This window comes from Pteronotus mesoamericanus, unplaced genomic scaffold (assembly GCF_021234165.1).
Source record: "Pteronotus mesoamericanus isolate MK-2021 breed Mesoamerican mustached bat unplaced genomic scaffold, CSHL_Meso_final contig_2, whole genome shotgun sequence".
Classification (NCBI taxonomy): domain Eukaryota; kingdom Metazoa; phylum Chordata; class Mammalia; order Chiroptera; family Mormoopidae; genus Pteronotus; species Pteronotus mesoamericanus.
The window spans coordinates 3,213,443-3,241,402 of NW_026555084.1; the positions used below are offsets into that span (position 1 = coordinate 3,213,443).

General features: G+C 47.8%; 1 protein-coding gene across 2 annotated transcripts in view; it reads right to left on the bottom strand.

Moving 5' to 3' along the window:
• The window catches only part of TENM2 (teneurin transmembrane protein 2), an 831,811-nt gene that overhangs the window by 56,063 nt on the left and 747,788 nt on the right, over positions 1-27,960 (bottom strand). For both annotated transcript variants that reach the window (XM_054568075.1, XM_054568074.1), the window contains exons 14-15: positions 5,336-5,546; positions 2,783-2,902 (exon numbers count right to left, since the gene is read on the bottom strand). In XM_054568075.1, coding sequence (XP_054424050.1) covers positions 2,783-2,902; positions 5,336-5,546 — 331 coding nt within the window. The remainder of the gene's footprint in view (positions 1-2,782; positions 2,903-5,335; positions 5,547-27,960) is intronic.

The following is a 27,960-nucleotide window of genomic DNA, read 5'->3' on the forward strand; positions in this document are numbered from 1 at the left end:
GAATGAAATATAATGAGAGCAGAGCAGGGGTTAGCAAACTAGGCCCATGAGCTAAATCTGGCCTCTCACCTGGTTTCCTATAACAAGTTTCATTGGCATACAGCCACGCCCATTCATTTACTTATCTTCTCGAGATGTTTTTGTGCTCTGGGGCAGAGCTGAATAGTTCTAACAGAATTTGTATGTCATGCAAAGCCTGAAGTATTTACTATCTGGCTCTTTGCAGAAAATGTTTCCTTGTGCCTGATATACAGCATTTAGTTTCGTGCTACGCTAGCAAGTAGTGGAGTTATAATGATACGACGCTAGAACGCAGAGAGGGGCCCATTAAAGCGCTCTTCTCATCCACCTGTGCTGTTTGTTTTTTATTTGTTTCATAGCACCTTAATTTTCTGAGATACAGTTGACATGTATCATTATATATTGGTTTCAGGGGTAGAATGTGATTTGATATTGGTACATTTTGTGAAATAGTCACCACAGTAAGTCTAGTTATTGTCCCCACACGCAATTACAAAAGTTTTTTCTTGTGATGAACATTTTAAAGATTTCTTAGCAATGTCTTTTTAGGAACGATTCTCTTAGCAACTTTAAACTATACAATACAGTATTATTAACTATTATTGTCACCATTCTATACATTCCATCCTCGGAATGTTTTTATTTTATAACTGAAAGTTTGTACCTTTTGACCCCCTTCACCTATTTTGCTGTGTTTCTGATATTTTTGACAATTATTCTTAAACTATATTCCTGTTTGTTCCTCAAGAGCTGGACAGAGGTGTGTTACTAGTGAAGTAAAATAAACGTAGTTCTTTCCCAATTAACAGAAAAGAAGGCGGTAAATGGAGAGGAGTTTCAGGTTCAAGCTTTTCTCCTCCACCAGGGTCTCAGCACTTTGAGGCCAGGGCTGCTACGTTGTTCATTTCAGAATCCCCAGCAGCTAAGAGAGTGCCTGACTCACAGTCAAAACTCAATGAAAATGTACGGACCCATGGGCTTTACCCAATTTTGCTAACACTCTTGGTGTTTTTTTAGACGTGGAATAAATGAATGCAGTGCACATGAATATTGAGGTAAACAACAGAGTATGCACTGCATAAAAATTTATTTATTACATTAATTTGTGTATATACAGAGATGGGAAAAAGGAGGTTAATAATAATAAAGAATACAACAATTAATAGCTAAATAATAATAAACGAATAAACCCTGTGTTTCACATACTCACAACTGTAAACCTACCTTTGCCTACCCATGTATTTATTTTTGGGCGTGCATGCTGCTGGGGACAGTTTTGTAGAGGACGCAGAGAGATGCAAATGTCTTGAAGGGAAGCTGTTCCTAGTCACACCTAGTTGGTATGCTTGACTCCAATCATTTGTGTTAGTGGCGCACACCCACTGCTGTATGACACACCCACTGCTGTATGACACAACCTGGTCCTTCCAGGCTCTGCAGCCTGAATAAGCCACGGAGCCGCTGATCCAGAGCTCGGATAGGTGGTCTGGGAAGTGGATTTGGGCCCTAACTAGTTAGGAAGCAGCTGAGAGGAATGCGGCAGCGCAAGGGGGAGACAGACAGCAGGCCAAGGACTCCGAAGGGTCCTCTTGCGTTGTCACAGGACTTGGCAAGGCAAGGCAAGGGCACTGGATTCTAAGAATGAACAAGGGACCAAGGAACTCCGCGGAGCACACAGTCCTTGCGCTTTCAAATAATTAGATGTGGCCGCAGGCATGTGTGAGTGAGAGATCAGAAAGTCAGCGACTATTGAGAAGTTGATGCGAATCATCAGATGTCGTCCTTGGGTTTCACAGGTGGCAGGAGGAGGACAGGGCTACTGTGGGCTGCTGACTTTTGAAACTACCTGCAAGGCTGTCTTAGCACATTAAAGAATAAGACCAGGCTCGCCATCAGAGAAAGGCAAGACTCACAGTTTTTATCTACATGACACATCTATGATTTTCCTGACTCAGTTTTATAGAAAAAGTGTTGCATCCAATTTATAGCAACAGTCTTTTCTTCCATTTGGAATAGAATGTAATAGCGTGTGTGTGTATTTTTAATCTCAGGGTGGGTATGTTTTCCCCTTCCCATAGATTTCTTTTATTCCTATCTTTCTCTTTAAATTGCAACTCCATGCCCAATGGATTAAGAAAACGACAGGGCTTTCATCTTGGTGGGGGCTGCATGGGGTGCGAGTTTCTAATCAGAAGATAATAGGGAAAGGTTGTCTCCTTCACACAGCAGGGTGGTGGCTAAATGCATTTAATTAGATTTCTCTGATTACATCCTACCTCCTCAAAACAGGAGCAAAAACAACGCAACTCCTAAAGCCACAGATGAAAGCAGAAGGGGTTCACCACAGGACACTATGTCATGTGGATCCCTGTCACCCTGCACTGCCTTTGATTTAAAATAGGACTGAGTTTCCAAGTAGAGTTGCTTTCCCTTCTTCTTCCTAGAATCCAGCCCCACCCCACACCCAACACACACACACACACACACACACACACACACACACACACGAACATTTACCTGACATGGGAGAAGGAGGAGGTTGACCATTGGCAGCCCTGAATAGCTTGGCTATTCTATTTATTTTTATTTTTGATACCACACCAAGAAGCAAAAGAATAGCTCTGGGGGGATCGTCACCGGAGGTCTGGCCGGGGGGCACGCCAGGCGCCGCGGCGGCCCCGTGGTTCCAGGCCAACAGCACTGCTAGTCTCCTTGCCTGCACCCCGAGCCCTGAGTGGGCAGAGCCCCACAAGCTACTTACGTGCCATCTTGGCGGGTGATGGTGTAGCCGTATTTTGGGTACTTTACAAAAGACACATTCACACCAACCAGGGGAGTGCCATCCGTAGTTACCACTTGGCCGCGGATGAGAGAAACCAAGCTGAGAGGAAAAGAAACACATGTTTGAGCCACACATAGGAGAACAAAGAGGCAGGGGGTTGAGTTCTCTTCCCTTCCCCATTGCCGCCGCCTCCCTCCAACCCCACGCACCCAGTTCTCGTCTGGTCCCTAAGGCAAGGAGGAGGCTTTCAACTTTAACTTCGGGCTCACTCAATCACACCTCACAGAGAAGAGTGGGTAAGAGCTGTCTCAACGCTTGCTTTCCCTGACAAGCAGAAGGAGTGACACGTTGGGACAAATCCCAACAACTAGAGTAACAGTCTAGTTTTGGGGAAATCCAGGGGGAGCATCTCCACTCATTCGGCTGGGCAATGGGGTCCCCTGCACATAGGATCTCCCCTCGCGTGACTTTGGCGCAGCCCGAGCTTCAGGCTGCCCTCCTCACGCACGTGCCTTGGCTGGCACAGAGAGAATTTATTATGGCTGGGACAGAGTTTCTCCAGCTGGCTGCTTCTGTCCTTTCTTGTCTTTGGAGGAAGGCAGTGCCCCTTTCTGTGGGCTGGGATGTCCTTTAAGAGCAAAATTCTTCACAATCCATAACCGCCTGAGGAAAACAGAATATGGGAGATACTTGCCCCCAACCGCCAGAACTGTCTTGGGTTCTGGATTCCACATAGCTACAGATTTGCCTCTCATATCAACTTCCTGCTATCCAGACAGCAGGGGAGGTGGCTGAAATGCCACTCAACTTTTTTCCGCTGTCAGAGAATGCATCCTTCTCTCCAGATGACAGTAACTGGAGCTTTCCCCAGAATGCCCGTATCTGACCAGCTACTTCTGGGACCAGAGCCATAGAGACGCCACAGTATTCTATTCAGAATCCATGGAGGGAGAATGCATATGCCTCCTCTCACCTTGACTGCGTGGAGAAATGGGCTCCCGAGAAGCTTCGCTTCTGCATTGAGCCCCCAGCCTACCAGGTAGGTCTGCAGCTGCATCGTTGGCCTTCAAGCCCCCGGTCAATCAGACTGAGGCAGAGGTTTTCCAGGTTCCTGGACACACTCCCAGTTTCTGGACTAGGTAATCAAGCTGACCCATTCTTTGCCAGGATCTTGTCCAAATGTGCTCAATTTTTGGAATGCATTTAATTCGGCAATCCCGGGTGACCCCCAAATTGGAAGGAGGCTTTCTCCAAGCACCTCTCTTTTTATTAGCAATACCCCCAACTCTTCAACTCCAACTCCTGGATGATCTCAGGGGGGTTCAGACTGTTCCACTGGCAGCTCTAATTGTCTGCTCCTGGCTGCCTAACAAATGAATCCCATTTTTAGCCAGTTCCAACCACAATGCTAGAGTCTTTTGAATGTGGAAAACTAATTTATGCAAATAATTCCTTTGTTCAATTTCTTTCCCTTATCTTAGACTAAGGTTTCTCTCAGGTCTTCTCAGACACAATTTTAAAATCAATGATGTGTGTTGATGACCACAAGGTACAAAGTGCTGGTGCTGAGAAAACAGAATTAGGAGTCCCCCCTCCTTTTTTTTAATATAACGGTTAGTTCTTTTACATCGTCCTTGTAGCATGAGACTTTGCAGAGAGTGATAGGAAGAAAAGGGGCTGGGTTGCCTATGATTTCTACCCCCTATTTTTCTAATTCTCCATTGCTCCTGGCTTCCTATCATTTCTAGGCAGTCGATTTGCAGAAAGGCTTCAGTTAAGACATGCTATCAATACATTCCCATTTATGATTACTGATGTGTAACAATTATCACATTATCTAGATAGCGAGATCTGCTGTACAAATGATAGTGGTGGAGTCAAGGCATTTTAGTTATTTTTGTATGCCATTATCTAGGGAAATGCCTTCTGAGACGTCTTGGAGTAATTTTTGTTACTCTAGTTTTGTTCTTCATTCTTTGTCAGACAATAACGTGGTGAAATTCACATGCTTGGTAAACTTCAACCTGTGTCTTGAAGTAATGTTTCGTGTTTCTGAATTGTACATCCATGCTGACGTGTTGAAGCGTGGGCTCCTTTGGGTGGGGAGCTTTCTTGAAAGCAGGTTTCTTTTGCCCAGATTCTGGGGCTGGCCCACCAAGTATTCTGGAGTTCCTGCCTGCTCTCCCGCATCTTGGCTCCAGGTGTCCTTTGGAAGGGGTGACTTTTGGTGAGGAAGGTAAGATAAATTTGTATGGAACAGGTGAAGAAAGAGTATGAAAAGGAGACTATCAGGAAATGACTAGGTTTAGGGTAGAAATAATGGTATGTTAACAGGAAGCTGATTGAAGCAGAGCACAGGTCTTCCCAAGGTGCATTTACAACATAAGCAAATGAGACGCAAACTGCACCGAAATGCTTATGGCCTCGTGCGAGGACCAACTGGGCCCATAGGAAGACCAGGAGCACTCTGTCCTGCTCTCACGGGAAGGGAACCAGAGCCCTCAGCAGCCTGCAAGGACAGAGCGTACCCACCTGCTGTTGAAGGGGTTGTCCCCAGGGATGATGTGGGTGCTGTCTTTGCCTGCCAAGAGCTTGATGCGGTCGTAGAAGGACTTCACTGCGGGCGAGTCCGTCTGGCCCTGCTGAATGATGTCCAGGGGGTCCCGAGACCCCCGGCAGAGCAGGCTGTTCTGACAGGCCGACTGCAGGCAGCAGTCCGGGTCCAGGCAGTCCACCAGGCCATCTGGAAGGGCAGAAGAAGAGCTGGGGTCAGTGGACTTGTGGCGCAAAGCCGCTCAGAGGTGTTACCGCTCTGTCCGGAGCACCCGCAACCCTTCCTGGAGGCCTGACTCGGCAGGTTCCACACACTCCAAAATGAAGCTCAGTGAGTTCGCCTAGTTGCTTCTGGGCTACCTTACCACATACCTGCTGGACTCTCTCACTTAGACACCCACCCCTCCCTCTCCTTCCTGGGCTCAATCCTGTTTGCTCATCCACCACTTAACAAATGTTGGAGGACCATCCATGTTCTGGAAATAAAACAGGGAACAAAGAACAAAGAAGGACAGTGTCTTGTCCTTAAGGAGCTGACGATATAGTAGGGAAACAGATATAACTCAGACTTTAAGACCCAACCCAGGTGTGGCCTCCTCCTCAAGGAAGCCTTCCAGATGATGGCCCTGGCCAGGTTAGGTATTCCCATTCTGGGTATCCCTGAATCAGAGAGTCTCAAGAATGGTTCCGCGTCAGACTTCTGTGAGAGTCAAGGGCCTGCCCCAGGCCTCCCCAGTGACAGCCTCCAGGAGCAGGTCCCACAACCTGCCTTTTAAACAGGATTCTCAGGTGACTCTGATACACAATATATTTAGAAACAGCTGTTGATGCCGACTTCCTTGGGCTAGGATTAATTATCTCTGTATACTTATCTTCCTGCCTGGAATACGAACTCTTTGAAGAGAAGAACAGTGTCTTATTTCTCTATTCATGCCTGGCTTAGTGCCAACCACAGAATGGTACTCACGCCATGTTTGTTGAATGAGTACATGACTGTTTCCCATTCCCCACTCTGTCTGGTAATGCCTGAGGATGGGGGATATTTAGGGCAGTGGATGCTCCTTGGAATTCCCAATTAGAGCGGATTGGTTGGCCAACCACTCTTCTGGGAATTGGCTGAACCCAGTGGAGGAGCTTGGAGAATGACTTGCTTGCACCTCCTGGATCTGATAACCAGGCAATTTCGGGCCATGATTAGCATCTTAGAAACACACACTCACACCCTGGGCTGTGACTTGACAAACATTTGTCCTGGAACACTGAATCAGAGGCCTGGCTGTGTGTTTTAAATTTACTGCAGTGCAATTTTTTGGCACTACCCTTCTCGTTTGGTTCCGCTAACAAAATCGAAATATGTAATTTCACCCGAGTGCCACTATAATTTAGCAATTAATGTACAATGACTTTAATGCATTACTTTCTTTTTAACAAACAAACAAACAAACAAACAAACAAACAAATTAGGAGGTTGTGTGTTTTGCCCGGCTTTAGATGACCAAAACTAGCCTCTCATTTTCCACGTGGGCAAATGTTGCTGGTGTGCCTCACGATGCAAATAAGATTTACAAAATTTCCTAGAAATGCAGGTGCAGGAGGGTGAGCACACACACGCGCTTTAAATTTAGAGACTTCCAGAGTTGAGGCTCCGAATGCCTCAGCTCGATGTGCTGGCTGAACTGGGTGCTGTCCAGAGCCCCGAAAATCTCACACCCACAAACCCGACTGCAGCACTGGATCGGCAGCGGCAGGATGATGCCGGGCCCTATTTCAGATCCACTGGTCAGCGGACCCCAAAGCCCTCAGCAGAATCAGAAAAGGAAAAGAAAGCCTGGTGTTCTGCCTTTAACACTGCCCTCCACGGACCACCTTCACGAGACAGAAGCGATCTACCACGGAATGCCGGCTTTGGGTTTAAAAATATCCCGCTGAGACATGTTGGCAGTGCTTCATTCGGCAGCTGCAGAAACATCTCAGGTGGGAAGAAACGCACCGGTATTAGAACTTCAGATTTCTTGAGGGTCGCTGGCCTCTTCCCATTAGGAGTTCCATCCATCTCTGGTGGCCTTTCCCTCCTGAAGCGGGGAAAGCGCCCCCCTCCCACCCCCAGCCCATTTACTCACCCACTCCACACAACCAGCTTGAGGACCGCGGCGGGCTCAGATAATAACGTAAGGCAGTTTTCCTATTAAGCACTGAACATTCTCCTCCCCCCGCCCCCTCTAGTCTGCCACGCGGTCTGGCCTTGTGAGCAGTTCAAAAGTGTGGACTGCAAATCCCCCCACTGTTTTGTCAATTTGTATTCTGGACTTTTTATTCAAGGGCCTGCCTGGCAGGAGATGTCCTACAAACACATCAGCAACAGCAAATGGCAAATGCTAAAAAAAGAGAGAGAAACAACACATAAAGGGTTGCCTCCTATGTATTTACGCCTGCCTGCTCCAGAGATGGCGTGTTCGGGGTTCTATCCGTTATTAGGCGTGAGCATAGGCGATGCTGGAAAGACCTCATCCTGTTGCATGATTATGGGCTGCCGCCGCCCAACACTTTCAAGACGACACTGTGAACTTTAAATTGGCACTCCAATCTCCCAGTGGCCTGTCAGTCATGAGAATCGCATCCTTATGCCAGCAAGCCCCTCGCATGGCGTCTGACACGGCAATCTTCCGTAAATTACCCTGTCACTGACAATCGCGCAGTTATCTCGCAAACAATCAAGCAGGCAATCAAACTGTTCGGAATTGCCAGTTCAGGACCCGCGAGGCTGCCAAAGTCTCCATTCAACAGGAGCGCGAAAGCGGCACAGCACTGCTATGACACTGGATGATTTTTCTTTCTTTCTTTATATACCTACTTAGGTGTTTGTCTGGGTGGCTTCCTCTATGGCGAGGGTGGCAACAGAGGTTTGCAGAGCCCTCAAAAGGGGCCTGATTCTGACTCAGAAGTTGTGGGAAAGTGACCCAGGCCCTCCTGGCCGGCCCCCAGCAGAGTCCTGGGTCTGTGTAACAGGTCCTCGTTTACTTCGCCCTGCGTGATGTGGCTGTGGGGAATTATCTAGGTGCTTCCTGTCTGAACGCGTGCTAAATCACAGCTCTGGCTGCATGCCACATGTAGACGCCACGTGCTAATTGCAATGGCCATTTCAGAGAAATACGGGTGTGGAGGAACTTTCTGGGAACAGTGGAGAAGGCATTCTTTTTATTGCTTTTGATCAAGAAAATCAGAATCTTCCACAAGAGTTCTGGCACATGAAGCAGAAATCAGGTTTGTGTTAAACTGAATCCTTCGAATTAGAATTCCCAAGATAAAAAGGAAAAAAAAATCTACACGGCATCTGAGGTAAGAGCCTGGCCTGTGGAATCTGATGTATTTGGGTCTGAAGCTCAACCCTCTCTGGTCTCTGGTTGTGTGAGCTTAGGGTTATGTGATGGGGAAATAAATGAATTGATATATGTGTAAATGAATTGATGTATGTGTATATAATATCAGTCTGGCCAGTAGCATATGTTCAATGAACTGGAGGTATTACTATAACCAGAAACTCTCTGAGATCTCCCACTTTCCAATTTTTAAAAACTGGACATAAAATAAATAAAATTAATATCTCCTTGTTAGAGTCATTTACTGGTATGTTGATTCTTGGCCAGATGGCTATGTTTCCAGGTAGTGATAAGTTAATAATAATTGACAGTAATAATCAGTGCTGTACATTGAACAGGATTTATACTCTTGATTTAAATCCTCATGGCGACCTTACAAAGCAGAACATTATCACCCTGAATCTGCAGACTGCGGACCAGGTTATCTGGGTTTGAATCTCAGATCACCTGACCTTGGATAATAAATTATTCTGTGCCTCAGTTTCCTTATGTATTCAGTTGGTCAAAAAGTCTGTTATGTTTTTTTCCATACAATGGCTGCTGTAGCGCATAGTTGCCTTTAACTTCATTTGAAACAATTTTGTTAGACTGTATTGAGACAGCTGTGATATCAGTGAACATTTAAAAAAGTAACTTATCAAAGTTGGTACATTTTTGTGCAACCATTTTAATATTGAAGAAAATATGCAATATTTTTGGCCCATTATGTTTTAGTATTTCAAGAAAGGATAAAAAAAACCCCAGCTGAAATGCAAAAAAAAAAAAAAAAAAAAAAAAAAATTTGGGCCATGTGTGGAGTAGGTACTGTGACCGATTGAACGTGTAAAAAGTGGTTTGCGCAGTTTCTTGGTACTACTGATATTTTGGCCAAATAATTCTTTGCTGTGGGGCTGTCTTATGCATTGGAAGATGTTTAGCAGCAGCCTGGCCCTCACCCACTAGAAGCCAATAGCAGGAGATGACCAACATACTCAAAAATATCCAAATCAATCAAGTTCTTGGTGAAAGTGAAAAATGTGTCTTTTACTTTATGAAAAAACCATACAGACTTTTTGGCCAAAGCAATACAACATGAAGAAGATGATGGTGTTATAAAACACTGTTGGGAGGGTTAAAGTAGTTACTACATATACAGTAGAAGGAAGGGTACCTGTCACAGGAGTACACAGTCAGTTGTGTATTATCTCTGTTATCACAATATTAACCAACCCACAGAGCAGAAAACTGAGACTCGAAGCTGAGTGAGTTATCCAAGTGGCTTAGAAGCAGCTTTGGGTAAAAAGTAGGAAAAAACAACCAATGTGATCACTACCCTTTGTCTTCTTTATCAACAGGAGGCGATGTTTGCTTCCCAAAGAGTCGGAAGACGAGACAGTGGCCACCCGTCAATCATTTGTGGTGGGCGGCCATGAGATTTTAATCACTTTTGAAGACCTGTCTACTCCTACAGCTGGGAAGGGATTTGGCTGCTTGAAATGAGCATCTGAAGAGGAATCAACATGAGAAATGAGACGGCTGGGAATTCATTTCCTGCCATGCAGGCTGCTGAGGACCACACTATTTACCTGGATGCTTCAGGGGTTTTCTGTTGGCACAAGGTGGCGCCGACCTTCTGGGATGGCTACAGGTAGTGTGTCAGCTGTTTGTTTTCAGCCCCTGCCTCCTTTGCTCTGCTAGAATTTTAAAGGTGGACCAAAGTCGTCACGAGATTCAACCTCAAAGCTTAAATGAACGCTTACTAGTAAAGTTACGCTCAGGGGACAGGAGACCACCAGTAAATGGAGAGGCTGCAGAAAAGCCACAGCGAATATCTGGCGGCTTCCGAGTTGGCAGAAACATGTGCATCGTTCCTGTCTGGGAAGGCTGCCTGAGTCCTTACATCATTCTTGTGTAGGGAAGGAAGGGCACTAGGAATGAGAGGATGTTTATGTCATTTATTTCCTTCTTTGATCTTTGTGAACTGTGCGGCTTATGGAGAATCTTGATGGAAGGATTTGGTTCAATTTTTCCTGCCTTTTGTTCCCCGTAGCTTGGTATGCAAGTCACTCCCTCTTCAACCTGCATGAACTCTCTGGCTTTCTTGGGTATTAAAGGCTTCAGAGAAACATCTAAATTTACTTTTCTCAGTTTCACTTTGTGACAAGGTGGCACAAATCGATGCCAACAATTCACTTCAGGTGCCATAGATGGCTCTGCTAGGGTCTGCAAGCAGCACCAGCTGGGAGCTGGCCAGCAGCTCAGGCTTAGAAATGAGCCCTGCTATTTCCAGATCATGGTTTGATGAGAGGCACTGTCAACCATCAAATCTACCCTTCCTACTCATTGTGCAAGGCGGCCATCGAGTGGACTGGTTAAAATGTGGGCTTTAAAGAGTACATACTGCTCCATTTATAGGATGTTCAAGACCAGGCAAAGTTAATCAATAATGGTAGAAAGTTATAAATTGTAGCTACCTTTATGGGGTGGTATTGGATGGGAAACAACATGGAGGGACTTTGTGGGTGGTAGGAATATTCTAAATCTTCATCTTATTCACCTGACTATACAGGTAAATCTTTATGAGGGGGGATTACCCCCCCCCCCCCAAACCTCCTGGAATTATCTTCTGGAGGGCAGGCCGCTTGTAGTACAGGTTTCCTCCACTAGGTGAGTGTGCTAGGAACCCATCAGTAGCAGTGTACCCGCTGGCGCTGTTGTGAGAGGTTGCATTTGGCTTCAGTGAATTGTTTTTGAAGACTCTTTCAATGTGTTTGCCCATTTCAGGACGGGTGATTGACGAGTGCACCTGCCCACACTGCGCCGAGTGTTCAGCATTTGTCGACCAAAAACAGCATGACCCTCATGCCCCATCTTCCCTAGTCAACTGATCTTGCCCTGAGTGACTTTTTCTTTTGTTTCCCCAGATGAAAACAGGTCTTCAACAGGAAATGTTTTGCTGATATAGAAGAGGTGAAACAAAAAAAATGGCAGAAGCACTAAAAGGCATAAAGATCGATGAGTTCAAAAACTGTTTTGAGCAGTAAAAAAAAGTCTCACTAGGTGTATCACATCAAATGGAGCATACTTTGAAGATGACTGAAGTTTAAACAAGTAAGAATACATACACAACTTTTTATAAATAAATTCCTGTATTTTGGGGTCCCTCCTCATATATAAAAATTTACCAAGGTGTGTACTGAAGATTATGCACTTTATGTATGTGCCAAAAGACTGACTTTAGGCAAGACAGCAACCTCTTTGCACTGCGTCTTCCTCATTTACAAAGTGGTCATGATGACGATGGTGGTGGCGATGATGGGGGTTATAGTCCCTCACAGGAGCCCTGGGAGGATTAACTAAATATTCCATATAATGTGCCTCTGAATGGTTTCTATGTCTTTCCTTCTTTTTGAGCCTTTTGGCATCATAATTGGTTTAGCACACAGAGCGAAATACTTGCCAAGTTTTCATTTCTCCCCAAAAGATACAGGGAACCCAGGCGATGTACCCAGTAAGTCCTAGGGCCAGGTTTGGGATCAGTTAATGATGGGGAGGCACTGGACGATTCGCGAAGTGGTGGAGAGAAGGGAGGAGGCAATAAGCTGGGGCAGGAAGGATGAAACCTGGTGCTGTTTGCTCTTTGTGATGGAAATGAAGAAGGGGCAGGGGGTGCTGCGGGCACTCTTCACTCTGCCTGGCAAAGGGCAGAGGCTCCCGAAAGTTAGCCAGAGACATAAGGGGGCTTTTGGGTAGAACGAAATATGGCAACTGTAGGATTCATTTTGCCTTGGGAATTATTTTATTTTATGGTGAGCTCTTGAAAGACCATGCCTCACGTGTGTAGGGCCACTGACTAATGTTGCTTTGCCAGGCCCCTCCCTTTAGAAACAATTTGAGTTGCCCAAATCAGTGTATAAGTATCATTTTGGCAGTCTGATCTCACAAGATCTGTGCAAAAGAATGACTCCTCCAGCCAGCAGGAGCAATCGCCTCGCTCATCTGTCCTCTAGAATTGAGAGTGGGCATAGGGCCTTTAGTTATCTCATAGATGGAATCCCTAAACATCTCAGGGCATCTGGTCAACCCCACATGCATGGTGGTGGGGGTGAGGGATGGCAGAGGGTCAGAGAACACCCTGAAAGGGGACCAGGGTTCTTGTGGGTCTTACTTTAGGCTGAAGTGCTCCTCTCAGACAGCACTGCTGACCCTGACCCGTCCCTGACATTGGAGAAGCACTTAGGAAATTTCAAGGAGGCACAGCAAAGCTCAGGCCCACTTGTTCAGGGTAGCACTGGGCTCTTGGCCCAGTTAGACGAATAACAAAAGAATATGAGTCAGAATGGTCTGGTTTTAAAATCTGTTCTATCATTCATTAGCTATGCAACCTTGGCAAGTGACTGACCTCCTGTGACTCCTGTAGTTTTCCCAGCTACAGAATGGACTTAATTGAACCTACTTCACCAACGATCACAGGGATGCTAAAGATGGTGCATGTGAAATAAGATGATGAAGCTATTGCACTAATACAGAGGAAGAGCTCAATAAATGGAGGTGATTCTTAATAATATTTCCTGCTCACTGCCAGGGAAGGGCACTGTTCCATTTGCATTTTACCCAATGCCTGCTGACGAGTTGGAAGTGAGGGATAATTGAAAGTATTCTGGCTTGATGTAACTAAGAAGTGAAAGGAATGTGCAAGGCTGACTTGATTTAACTTGGCAATATGAGATTAGTTCTTCATTGCCTCTGTTGGGTCTCCTGCATTGCCAACTTTTTAAAGCAATAGATTGGCTGACAGGGTGCTCATTTGGAAGGTTTCACCTGCCATTAATACGCTGGCTGCCTGATGGACCGTTGTTCTGCAGGCGGACCCCCCCGCCCCCTGCTGCCCACAGAGCAACCACCATTTTTAAATATCACAAGCAGTAAAATTGTATTTGTGTTCTTTCAGGAAGGCCTGTTGGAAGTTTTCCTCTTGCTTCTTGCCAACTCTTTTTGTCAGCTTATGAATTCCAAGGCCAGAGATCCTTGCCCCAAAGCACCTTCTGGCTTTTCTGATGACTTAGCCATGGAAGATCAATCATGTCCTACCAGAGATCTGGCAGACTGGAGGCCCCACTGAGAGCTGCTTTGCTGGCTTTCCTACTTTTTGGGATGGATGTGGGAAAGAAAGCGAAGACTGCTTAGGCAAACCCAGCCACTGTTACAAGAGGCAGGGTAAAGATCTAGGTAAGACCTCCCTTTAATTTGACTCTAGAAGCTATTGGGGCATCTGGTCAACTCCATCCACATGCATGGGGAAGAAACTATATGACAAGGTGTTTGCAGAGTGTGTCCAGTTTTGTTTTTGAATGACTTCTCCCCCCCTCCCCCAAAATGAAGAGCAAATCACAAACAAACACCATCAGCAAAAATCTTTTAAAATGATGCTTTTCAAATTCTAACCAGCACCTGAGTCTCTGGGGACTTTGTTAAAACATAGGTTCTAATTCTGTGGTCCCAGGGTGGAGCTTGAGAGCCTGAATTTCTTCCAAGCTCCCAGGTGATGACGACCCTGCTGTTCTGAGTGCTATTTTTCCACAAGTCAGGCATTAACCTGCTATTGGTCAAAATGTGCTTCCGGACCTCATGTGCTGGAATCAACTCAGGGTGCTAAAGTGCTGATTCCTGCTGTCACAAAGACCTACTGAGTTCCCCGGAGTAGGAACTGGGGATCTGCATTTTCAAGAAGACTCTCAGATCATTCTTGTGCTCAACAGAGCTTGGGACCCCTCTGTCTGATTTCTTTAAAATACTCCTCAAATATCCATGGTAGTATATCTGACCTTGGTGGACTAAAGCAGCTTTTCCAAACCATGTCTCCTGGTGAGGGGGGGGATAGATCTTAATAGGGACTCCCAGAAACATAGAAGTGGACGTGAGACAGGAGGACCTGTAGTCAAATACAATTTGGGAGCTGTTGGCGAAGCAAAGTTATCCTGGTTTCTCTGCAGCACGGCTTCTCAGAGCCTTTGGTGTGTGTGTATGTATTCTGAATCTAATGTTGCAATGGGGAGCATGCAGCATTTCTGGACCATGGACCCCTTTTAGCTTAGGGCCTCTCCTTCCAACAGTCTAGTGCAGCACAGGCTGGAAAGCACTTCATGAAAGCAGAGCGCTCTAGGTTTGAGGGCTCTATCCTTGAAAGGACCAGCCAAACCGTTATCTACTCCCTAGTTACAAGCAGCAGCCCCATGCTTGAGTGAGTGACCTTTCTCTTAAATGCAGGCTTTTGGGTAATCAGGCCCAGTGTAAACCACATCATCATCATGAGCACATCAGCTCAGAGACCTTGTCCTTCGGCTCCCACTACTTCCCCAAGCCAATGCATCTCAGCAGAGGGACCCTGTAGTAGGTGACGGCATCCTGGGGGTCAGCAGGATGATGAAGCATTGATGGCAACCATGTCTAATGAGAGCTAATGGTTGGCACATATGCAAAGCTTACTCGGTGCCAGGCCCCATGCTAAGTGCTTTGCATGCCTCTGCTCATTAATTCGCCACAGAGTTCCAGACATCGTTAGCACCTTTGTTTACAGATGAAAAATGGGACATTTAGAAAGAGATTAAATAACTCGCCTAAGACCACACAGCTTCTACATGGTGGAGCTGGGTCTTGCACTCTGAAGCCAAGTTCTACATGAATCTGCCATGTCTGTCACTGTTAAATGTTCTGAATGGCCAACACACAGGAGCCATCGTGCCTGAAACAACGACATGCTTAGTGCCTGAGCTAAGCTCTTTTATCCAAGGCAGTACTATGCCAAACAGGAGGGGAACAGTTTAAATACATGTTGAAGGGCACCTTTAGTTGGCCCTCTGCTCCAGTCCTAACTTCACCCAGCTCAGACGTCTGACTTAGGTGGGTCACCGCAGGGCTGTACCTCTGTGATCCTGCAGCCGGTGCCTGTACCCTTACCGGGCCATCATCTGGTAGTGCACACGCGAACCCTTTCAGATGGGTTCCATGGTTTCCATTTTGCAGATGAAGAAACTGAGGCCCAGAGAGGTTAAGGGCCTTCCCTACAGTCACACAGCTAGTAAATGATGGAGGAGTGCTTCATCCCCAGGCTGTCTACCTCCGAAGCCTCCATGCTTGGCTTCTGCCCTCAGTTCTTCATGGGAAGCTGCAAATCATCAGAGCCATATAAAGGTGCCCTGTCAGTGTTGGACAATATTGAGGGACAAATGCTTAGGCACCAGAAAACAGCTTCACTTTCAGGTGGTGGTTCTCTTTGTCTGTCTTTCGTCTCTCCCCCCACTCCTATCTTTCTGCCACCCAGACAGAGCCTCTAGGAATAATGATTTCTCCCGCGCTGCCTTTCCCACCTTGGGCATTCCCTGACAGGCCTCTTTGGCACTGGCTTACCCTTGTTAGCCTAGGGCCATGTTTTCTGTACCTGGGGGATTTCTGTCTTGGCCGCTGCTGTCTCCCCCTTTTCTGTTACAAAAACTGGTGACAACAGAGAGCAGGGGCCTCTGATCTCAGCCACAGATTTTCCCAAATGCTTGCCCTCTGCCCGCAGTGTCTGGCCTCTGGCAGCCCTGGTCTACTCCCCCCGCCCCCAACCCCCATCAACCTCCATCTCAAAGAGCCCACTGACAGGCCAGACAGAAGCCAGCGTGGCCAGTGAAGTCCAGCCTGGCAGGCGGTGGCAGCCTGGTGGGGTGCCAGACAGTGACCTGCTGGGCCCTTCAGAAAGAAAAGAGACTGTCACTACCTTGAGCAACAAGCCAGAACAGATATGTTCTGCCTGAGGAGAGACCCTGTCTCTTGGGGCGGCAGGGGCAGTCGAGGGGAGAGGTGGGAGGCTGGCCCCAGCGCCCAGAGAATCAGCAGGAGGCTCGCCACCTCTCTTCCTGCTGCATAAGGGGGTACCCCGACTGCCTGCTGGGGGAAGGCCCAGGCCCAGACCCAGCTCTCGCGCCAGCCTCCTGCCCATGCAGCAGGCGCTGTGCTTAGCACTCCCTGGAGATTTGCTCATTTAATCTTCACACGTGGGTAGTAGGCGCCAGTATTGTACTGCCAGCTATGATCCCAGGATCTGGAGGTCTGCAGCTCATGAGCTGTGTGGCCTTCGGCTAGCTATTGTACCCAAGCCTCTGTTTCCTCATCAGCAAAATGGCAATAATCATACCAGCTTAATAGGGCTGTTACTAAAGATTAAAGAAAGCTTATGCAGAAGCATCTAGCATATGGGAACGATCTGCTTACTCTGGCTTTACAGATGGAGACACAAAGTCCTAGAGAGGTTAAGTTATGTGACAAGGTCTGGCGGTGCTAGCGAGTGGCAGGGACTGGCCCTGGACTTGCTGATCTTCCCCACTACTCCATGCCTCGCCAAGCAAGCCACGGTTTGGGAGCTCGGGGTTCGCTGAGCAGTAACCCTCAGTGGCCCTGCCTAGCCTCTTGTCTTGGAGGATGGTCGTGAAGCCTGCATGCGTACAGCCATGAGCCCGCAGGAAATGGTCCCACAGGGTGAGCTATGTGGACAGCGGAGGAGAAGGGTGGCGTAACTGGGTGTTCGCGTCTTACTGAAAAGAAGTCATGTATCTGGTGTTCGGACTTCCTCTGCATGTATAACGTTAATGGTATATAGTGACTTGGGTGTCATTGTCTGCATGCGTGCATTTAAAAAAATTTAAAATGAAATTTATTCATCCTCAAGTAATCTATTGAATAAAAGACAACTGCTTCCTATTCCAGATACTTCTCGTTAGAGCTTTCATTCATTCAATCCATCTACTAATGAGTTGACCAAGAACAGAGAGGGGCCTTGTGGCTATGGAGCTGGACAGTAGAAGGGAAATAGGCGGTTAAAAAATAAATGTATAAAAGACTTCGAGAGAGTGATAGCGTTTTGAAAGAAAGTAAACCCGGGCAGAGGGATGGAGGAGATTTGCCGCATTAGATGGGGGAGCCAGGGGCAGCATCTCTGAAGAAGTGATGTTTAGGTAGAAACCTAAATGAAATGAGGGAACACGTCACGGAACCATCTGGAGGAAGAGCATTCTGGGCGGAGGGAACAGCAGGGGAAAGCACCCAGAGGGAGAGTGTATTGCATGAGTTATGGGAACAGTAAGATGGTGGCTGCAGGGCTGGGCGAGGGAGAGGAATGCGGTGAAGAAATAAGATCAGAGTGGAAGCAGGGACCCTTTTACGCAGAGCATAGGAGACCATTTGGCAACCTGGATGCCATTCTGTGGGAGGAGAGATGCTCTGGGAAGGTTTGAACGGGGGCGCGGCATGATCTGACGTTCAAAAGGATCCCTCCGGCTGCCCTGTGTGCAGTAGAAGCTGGGGGCTCACACTGCAGCCCAGCAAAGCTGGTGGAGATGGAAAGACATGAAGAAACCATGTCCTGCATGGTTAGGAATAGAGAAAGGAGGGGCCAGACAGGGGTGCACTTGCAGATCTTTGCAGCAACGTGCATAGACAGAGGCCCCACATGAAAGACCCCAGGAACGACGGCTCAGGCGATAGTGGGAAAGGGATGGCTTTGGCGTGGCACGTCAGAGCACCAGGCTTGGGGGGATGCGTCCTAGGTGGGCTGGGATGCTCTCCCTGGACCTGCTCCCCCATGCCAGGTGCTCTGTGAGTGAGCACCGCAGAGATAGGAGCAGGAGACGTTTGTTCCCGTGACTGCAGGGTCCCTTTTCATCATCTTTCTTCTCCAAAGATTCCCCCTTTTCCTTCCGGACTCTCTGGACTTCCCTTTGGATTCCCTGGCAAACCGCACACACGACTCCATTCAGAAAACCAGTCTGGGAGGAGAATGAGTAGGACATTCACACAGAATTAGGAGGATGGAGCTTCCAACCCAGGGCGTCCCTGCTGACCTGGGGCAAGCTCCTCGCTGGCTCCTCGTTTCTGTGTGACGACTCTGAAATGGAATCCTTTACTGTCAAAGGTCAGTGACAAATTCAAAGATTTCTGCAAGCCCGTGCAGGCCGCACAGAATGTGTTAGTGAGCCACCCAGCTTGGGGGCCACTGGGTTGTGATCTGAGGGAAAACTGCACTCAGCCCTGACTGGTGTGGCTCAGTGGGTTGGGCATTGCCCCACGTGCCTGGGTCGTGGGCCAGGTGTCCAGCCGGGGGTGTGTGAGAGCAACTGATCGATATTCCTCTCCCTCTCTGTGTCCCTCCCTTCCTCTCACTCTAAAAATAGATAAATAAAATCTTTAAAAAAATAAAATAAAACTTTAGCCAAGAGAGGGAAATGACATGCCGTTGTTGGTTTATTAAAAACCAACAAAAGCTGCATTCAAGCCAGAGCCAGTGGGTGTGGGGTTGAAGGGGTAGAGTAGAGCAGGGATAGAGGGGGGATTTCTCATTCTGGACTATTAAGAGGAGATGATGTTAATTGGATATGATGAGCTTCTGATTGGGGGCAGTGTGTTTATAGAGTCTCTGAGTCACATTATAGTGGGAGATACTAATACTTAGAGCTGTCATTTAAATCGAGTGGCATTAAGGCACTTGCTACAAGCGTTCTAGTCAAACCCCACAACCGGCCTCTGAGGCTGGTGTTCCTGTCCCCAGTTTGCTGATGAGGGGACAGGGACTGGGTGTGTTAGGTTCTTTGTTCAAGGAAGCAAAGCGAGGGAGAACCAGGGCCAGAATTTATACAAGCTGCCCTGAGCCCAAAGCCCGAGGAGCCCAGCAGGAAGGACACAGCAGTCTTAAGGAGCAGTGGGAGAAACTGAGTATCACCAAGAACAAGAGCCCAGGGACAGCCACCCACCCCCGCAGCTGCTCTTCCACAGCTGCCCTTTGCTCCTGCAGCCCTGGAAAGAGAAGGGTGGGTTGCGGGAAGTTGGAGCCCTGAGCCCCCCTCCACAGCCTCGTCTCTGTAGCAGGGGCTTCAGTGAGCCCAGCGATGTTCTCAAGGTCCACAGGTCAATCCGACTGCTGCTGCCTCAGGACGCAGAGCTTATGGCCTGTCTGCCCCCCTCAGGCAGCCCACATTTGGAGAAATCCCTTGAGCTCCCTTTGAAATGGCGTGTATGGTGCCAAATCAGCGGTTCGCACAGTGTCAGCATCATCTGGGCACTTGTTAGAAATGCACATTCTCGGGCCCCACACCAGAGCCACCGGCATCAGAACCTCGGGGAGTGGGGTCCCACGTGCTGTGCATTACGCCTTCCCAGTGGTTCTGGTGTCCACGGACCTGTGCGAACCATGTGTGTTGCATCATCTAAGCCTCATGGCATCCTATTCTGAGCCCCACTTTACAGAGGATGAAACTGAGGCTCAGAGAGAGAGTGAGTGAGAGCGAGTGACCTGCTTATCAGTGGAGGAGACTGGCCATGAACCTGGAGCTCCCTGACTCCAAAGCCTCTCTCCCACACTGCCAGGCTGTCTCCCCACCCATGGTGAGAGAATGCCCTCGCGCATTGGAGGAAACACAAAGGAAGACTACTCTTTCCTTCCTGCTGTGAGCATGCGTGTTAAGGACTAACTCAAGCAGATACACCAGTCTTCTGTCTGAGGGAAGAGGTGTGGGTGCAATTTTAGAGCCCAAGATGCTATCGGAGAAGGGCAACGCAAATCCCTGGGGCAAACTGCATCCTGCCCAGCATGGCAGTGTGGCCTGTCTGCCTACACCTGCTTCCGCAGCCTCAGCCTCCTCCACACTGCACGCAGTGTAATGGCATCCACCTCATCCGAGGTCTCCAAATACGCACTGCTGTCTCTTGCCTCCGCCTTTTTTTTTTTTTTTTTTTTTTTTGCCCACAGTGCCCTTCTTTCTTTTCCTTCTCTAATGTCTCTGTGCCTTTCAAAACTCCACCTCGACCTTCCTGGGAGCCTGACACCCATCCTCTGGGCTGCCACAGTCTTTGCCTTACTTCTTCCACGGACCTGTAGAGCGTGGCGTGTCACGGCTGGTTTCACCCACCACCAGACCCCGGAGTCTTTGTGGGCACAGTCTGAATCCCATTCATTCATCAGAATAGAGGCGAGGCTGCAGATTAGCTAGATGCACAAATGACCTGGGAAGGGTTATGTCCAAGAGTGTGGCTGGTTTGGGCCATCCTCGCTGTCACTGACAAGAGGTCTGAGCAGGGCTGGGACTAGGGTGAGGTGACCGAGGCTCATCGGGCGCGCTCTCTCTCGGGGTACAGGTACCTCAACGCACCGTCGTCTAGGTCCCGGGTCAGAGACAGACCTCGGGTCACACCAGGAATGCCCGGCACCCATCGATGGGAAGGTGACCGGGTCCCCTGGGGACCATGGCCTGGAGAAAAGTGGATGGGATTCAGAGCCAGGAAACCAGGCCCAGCCCAGATCTGCCCTGAGCTGCTATTTGGCCTTGAAGAAGTCACTTTCCCTCTCTGGGCTGGGTAGTTGCTGGGGACTCCACATTTTGGCCTTTCTGCATCTGACGCTCAGACTTCATGGTCCCATACGTGGGAAGAGGTAGTGTCCCTCAGTGCATGTGGCCACTGAGCTCCCAAAAATGGGGCCGGGAAGATCAATGTCGATATATCTTGAGGACTGGAAAAAGGAGGGAGATCCCTGGGAAAAGTCTGGACTCTGTTGTGAGTGGGGAGAGAGGCAAGCACAGGGCACCGAGCTTTAGAGGATACCCGGTGGTTTTCTTTGGATTCGCATTTGGCCACACCGTGCTGGCCCCTCTCCAATCCCCCAGAGCTCTTGGCTGAGAAGACGGAAAGTCCAAGGAAAGAGCAGGGGCCTTGGGCAGCTGCTCCCGCTGTGCTGCGGAGAACGCCTGGCCATTTAAAGTCCAACTGCTCCTGCAAGCCCCCGGCATTCCGGCGCATAAGCACTTTGTGGCAAAAACTCATCCCCCAGAACTGAGGGAAAACGCTAACGCCAATGCTATTTTACAGAATGCTGCAGAATCCGTGTTTCCGAGGGGCTGATGGTGTTGAGCACTCTGGTTGGCCTTGCTCTGAACCTGGGCTCGACTCCTGGGTGCTGCGAAGTACCACCAAGGGGGCTCTTGACCTGGGTTCTGACTGCTGGCATGGCTATGTTTTAGCTGTGGGACCTGGATAAGCCAGTTCAACCCTCTGGACCTTAGTTTCTGCTCATGTGTAAAGGATGAAAGAGGCTCTTAGGGCTCCTGTGGGCTGTTGTCGTGATTTATCTGAGCAACGTGGGTAGAGTCTCTCTGCACAGGCCTGGCCCCTAATAAGTGCTCCATGTGCACCAGGCCTTTGACCCCACGCACTTTGACCTCAAGCAGAGGACATTCCCTGTTCTAGGACCATCCAAACCCCTCCTAAGTGTTCCTGGAAGACGTTAGTGACTGCCTCTGATTTCTCAACCTTGGCGTTCCTAAGATTTTGGGCTGGATCATTCTTTGTTGTAGGGGCAGCCCTGTGCATGTAAGGTGTTTAGCAGCCCCCCTGGGCCTCTGCTGACGAGATGCCAGTAGCATCTCCTCCAGACCTTTCTATAGTGACTCATAAAATATCTCCAGTCATTGTTGATGTTGCCTGGAGATCAAAATTGCCCTTGGTAGAGAACCCCTGAGCTCAGGGGAGGATTGTGGGATCAACAGAATTAATCATGGCACCAGGGACCCTGAACCTTGATTCAGGTGCTGGGCACAGAAACCAAGAGGGCACTTGTCGCCATCTAGGTCGTTTCTCTGGCCAAGGTGAAACACAATCCTGGTGTAAACGTCACCTCTTGGTCACCAGCTAAGTCTGTGTGTTGATCCTTTAATTCCCCACAATAAGTCCACAGTGATTTACGTTATTAATACTTTTTGCAGATCATGCATTTTAATCATAATTTTATGATGAATAGTTGATTTGTCATTGAATCAGGAAAAAAATATAATCTCTTAAGAGACACTTAATAACCATTTAAATTACTAAAGACTTGATTAGAAAAATACTGAAGTTGCTATGTTAGGTAAACTCATAAAATTTAAACACTTTTTACTTTTTTAAAAACAAATTCCATGGTCAAATAAATTTACTGGGAAAGTCATATCCTTGAGGTGATCTTTCCCGAGGTCTCTTTGTAATAATGCTGATTCCGAACGTGTTTGAACGTTCTTCAGACCCAGCTCCCAAATTCTGTTAGCATTTTAGAAGGAATGAGAAGTTGGCTTTGATGTCAACACACAGCATATCCTAGTGATGAGCTGAGAGGCCTGTTTTGAAAATTACCTTCTTGAGCCTCTGTATCCTTATCTGTGCAATGGAAAGCCTGTGGTATGACAGACTCCCAGAACTTGTGTCTGGTGTGAAGAAACAGACAACATACAAGAAAGACAGAGGGCCTCCGCCAGGAGTGTGACGTTGCTGTGACAGGAGAGAGACAGAGATGGAATTAAGGGGCCAAGACAGGCCTCTTTGGGGAGTGGGTGTTTGAGCTCAGAACTGAGAATGATCAGAAGGAGCCATACAAAATGCCAAGGTCAAAGCATTTATGGCTTTAGGATAAGCTTAACACGGGCAGGAGCAGGAAGCGGGCCAGACTGATGAGCAGGGCTTCTGTCGAGGGCAGTGGGGACAGGTGAGAGAGAAGGCAGAGGATGCGCCCCCTCTAGGCCGAGGGGAAACACTTGATTTTGACTCTCACTACACGGGAAACCCTTTGAGGGCATGGCATGATCTGATTTACGATTGAAAACTCTCCCTCTGGCTGCCGTGGGGAGGAAGAGAGGGCGCGGGTGGAGCACAGCAGAGAGACCCACCGGCCTCCTGGTCCCATTATCCAGGTGCGTAGTAAGCTCAGCACAGTGCTTGGTCAAAATTCTTACTGGTTATAGTTTTCATATGCAAAGAAAAATGGATTCTATCTTCTCAAACCTCCATAGAATAAAAGAAAACTGGACTTCAGCCCTTAGTTTCCTAAACAGAAGGTTCCCCAGTCAAATACATCCAGAAAGTCAAAGATCTCCTTTCAACTGAAAGATCCAGAAAACTTTCCATGCCCTATTACCATGTGGTCCACTAGGATTTCAGGTGGGGCTCATTCTGCTTCCCTCTCAAAGAAGAGAGACCAGTGCCTGGCCAGCTGGTAGTGGCCTCAAGGCCAAGTTCTCTTCCGAAGCATTAGATAAATTGCTTTCCTCTCTGGGAGCTAATCGGGGACTCTGTTTTTGACTCCAGCTACATTTGCCACAAGGTCTTTGGACTGCAAGGGGAATCTTCAATCCAACCCAATTAATAGAGCAATGTTGCTCTTTTAAGCTGTCCTCCACCCAACCAATTCATCAACATGATTTGCACATATTAGTCAAGGCATTTACAATGGGTCCACCAAGCTTTATCTCTCATTGGAGGAAGAAACGAGATTATTTGGACCCGAGAACCATAACTCTTTCAGAGTCCCTGAAGTCCCGAGCTTGGCTCTGCTCAATGCACAGACAAGGTGAGTTATTAATTAACCATTGAGATGAATGCCGGAATAGCATCCCTGAATCATGTCAGACCAATTTGGATGGTTATGGAATGGGGTGGGGGAGAAGGGAGGAGGCAGTGGGCGAGGGGAGGGTTTTGTCTGTTCCAAGGGCTTTGGACAGACTCCAGTGTTATTTCTCCTCGTTTAGACCTGGCTGGAGCGCCCGGAGCTCAGGCCAGCATCCACATCGCTGAACCCAAGGCAGCTTCCTTTGGAGCAAAACAAGGAGGTAAGCCTCGCAGATGGAGGTGGGCTGGGAAATGCTGTGCTGGAGAGCAGTCTGAGTGGAGTCCTTAATTTAGGGAGAGAAATGTAGAAGCTTCTGGTGCACAGAAGCGTCCTCACCAGGGATTCCTGATCACATAGATCTGTGGTTTTGAGGGCCCTCCAGGGAGACAGGCTGAAGACTCTGGGCTCAACATCATGATGGGCTTTCTCTCATGTCTTGCGGCCAACACGCCTCTCCATGACACTCGCTTCTTTACCCTCCTGCTGAACTAAGGGGTTTCACTCCCACCACGTCTCACACGCAGGATTCTAGTAATAGCAATAACATGTTTACACATCTTATCTTTTCAGATGGACGTGAGCTCTTTGCGGACACATGTCCTATTTGTCTTAGTACTTCCAAAGGCCTATTTCCAATGTCTAACATTTAGTAAACTCTCAACAAATGTTTGCTAACCCATGAATGAAGAGCTACTGCATGGATGGATGAATGGATGGATGGATGAATGGATGCATAGATGGATGGATGGATTCCCACCTAATGACAGAGAGTTAAAGGCTTTTTAAGTATGGAGACAAACATCAGTCACCTCTCCAATAGGAACACCGAGCACTTTTAAAATATACTAGAGTTAATTATTCAGGAAGTAAACATGAAAATAGATTCATAGATTTTTCAATTACTCACTTCCACTTGAAATAAAATTCCTCTCTTCTCACTTCACTCCTGTGTTGTGGAAACTCGAGGGGTAGGCATTTGGGGCTAGACCTATGATACTGGGCTGGGTTGGCCCATTCAGGGGAAACCAATGTTTTTCTGTTTTGTTTTGCTTTTTTTATCCTCACCTGAGGACACGCTTATTGATTTTTTAAAAAATATTTTATTTATGTAGTTTTGGAGAGGGGAAGGGAGGGAGAAAGAGAGGAAGAGAAACATTTATGTGGGAGAGAAACATTGATCGGTTGCCTCTCGCATGGCCCCAACCAGGGACTTGGCCTGCAACCCAGGCACGTGCCCTGACCAGGAATCGAACCTGCAGCCTTTCAGTTTACAGGATGATGTTCCAACCAAGTGAGCCACACCACTGTTTAAACAAGTTTTTCTCAAAACCTGGTCTGCAGACCCACTTGCATTAGAATTCTCTGAGGTGCTTGGTCAATGTGCAGATCCCTGGATCCCATTCTGACTAATAAGTTAGAACCTGAGAGGTGAGGGCCTGGAAATCGAAATGTGAAATGAGCTCCTCAGTGTGGCTATGCAACACTGAAGTCTGATGAGTGCTAGTTGGAAAGAACCTCAGTGGTTCCTCAGAACCACTGCGGGAAAGCTATTTGTTGGGCCCCCTCTATGTGGAGTCAGCGTTTGTTCTAGAAAATAACATGAATACTGTTAAAGCTAGCAGCAGCCAACATGCGACAGCATCCTGTGAGCCAGGCACCTTCTACAGGGTACTGAGCGCAATTTCTCACTGGGACGTCACACCCATCCAACGGAGGTGGCATCGTCAAGCCTATTTTACAGACAAGAAAACGGAGTCTGTGAGGGATGAAGAGACTTGCAGAAGTGGGACACAAAGATGGACTCCTGGTCGCAGGCTCTTAGCCATATGACATGGCAGTGCCAGAGATTGAGAAACCGAGGAAGTCACGGGAGAAGGAGGAAAGGTCTAACTTCAACGCTGTGTGGCAGCGAGACACGGGGGAACAAAGGCAGCTCCTAGTGTGGTAAGGAGGGATGGATGCAATGGTGACTTGTGGACAAGCTCAGCTTAGGAAGGGCTCTCTCCATGCACTTTGACCTCCAGGCCTCTACCCACAGACTGGCAAGGGCATCTGAGAGGATTTCATGGGAGCATCAGACAGACGCCTAGGCCGGCTGGAGAAAACAGCAACTGGGCTCTGTGCAGAGAGAGAGCCGGGGCTCCTGACTCCAAGTTCAGGGTGATAAAGGGGTGTAGGGAAGGAGTAAGGACTGTCTTTCCAGGCCAGACGGTCTAACAACACCTCCCCACCTCACAGCTCCCGCTTTTAGAGGAAATCTGCACCCTTTCTGCCGCCCATGGCCGTGATGAACTAAATCTCACACCTCTGTCTTGGTGGTGATAATTAAATATTATTCGCCTGTCACTTGACGCACATGTTGTGTGTGTTTTCAGACTTTAATGAGCTGGTATTTGTCTTCTGTAAGCAAAAATATTTCTTTGAGTTTCTTCTTTTTCAAATTGGGGTGAGCAGTTCACGTGAAGATCTCTCACTATTAAAAAAGACAGTCTGCTTGCTGGTCTGTCTGAACTGTTTCTCCTTCTTTTTTTTAGGGGCCATGGCAGGTAAATCTTGTCCCTTCCGAAGCAGCCACAGCTTCCTGAGGTTAAGTTAGAGGGCACGTGGCTGCGGCTGTTGAGAGACTTTGGGAGTGACGGGAGAAAGAAGGCAGGGAGGTGACATAAATTGGGACGTAAACTCTGTGGGATATTCCAAGGTAGCTTTTTCCAACGGGACCCCTCATCTTAGCACCTCAGACTACGGAAAATATGTGAATGAAAACTTCCTCGAGTTGTCCTAGGAAAGGACCTAGCTAGCACCGTTCTAGATGCATATGGAAGAAATTAATTCATCCCATGTAGCGGACATCTTACGACAGTGGGTCTCAGAAAGAACTTGCATGGGCATCGCTTGGAAATATACTAGGCATTCCAATTCTTGCATCCTATCCCAGGTCTATGGAATAAGAAACTTTGGGGGAAGGGGTTTAGCAATCTGTGTTTAATTGAACTCTCTAGGTGGCTTTGTTGTCAGCTCAAGTTTCAGAACTACTGGGACTCAATTCTCTCTTGGAGGAACCCAGGTTGACAAAGGCCATGCTGGGCCTCAAGATCTAGATTTGTATTTGTACCTATATCTGTATCTGTCCCTTCAAACAGATTTTTAAAAAAAAAAAATAAATGTAGAGTATGTTTAGACGGAGAAATGATGGGTCTGTCCCAGCTTACTTTGGAGGAGAGCTTTACTGTTTTCCATGTTCATGAGGTTTATAAGACTCACGTTCCTTGCAGCCGCCTGGTGCTGCTCTGACCCAACGCCAGGTTTGAAACACCTGCAGCGCCCTTCCTGAGAACCCAAAGCAGGACAGAGCCCGGGGCAGAACTCCCGCCCCCACCCCGAACAAACCAACGGAACACGTGACGTAATTAGTGTGCTGCAGGATTGGATCTGGAGTAGATGAGGAGTAACTTTAATATTTATCAATAAACAGCAAAGTGCTTAGCACACCTCCTAGGGAAGTAATTAGCCATAAAAAGGATACTCTGCACAGAGGAATCTCCTCCAAAAAAAGAACCCAGTTAATTGTGAATTGCTTATGCCAGGTGAGAGAGAATCCGTGTCTACATCTCACCTGACATGAGCAACTCTGAATTAACTGGGAGTTTCTTTTAATAAACATGGTGCAGTCTTTTTTTTTTTTTTTCTTTCCTGGTGGTTAATTACTTCCTTGGGAGGTTCACTTTAATAGTTCCCATAACAAGGCCATTATTGTCTTTAGCATAATCACTGCCTCATTTGCTTTTGCGCCCTGCCTTTCTGACGCTCTG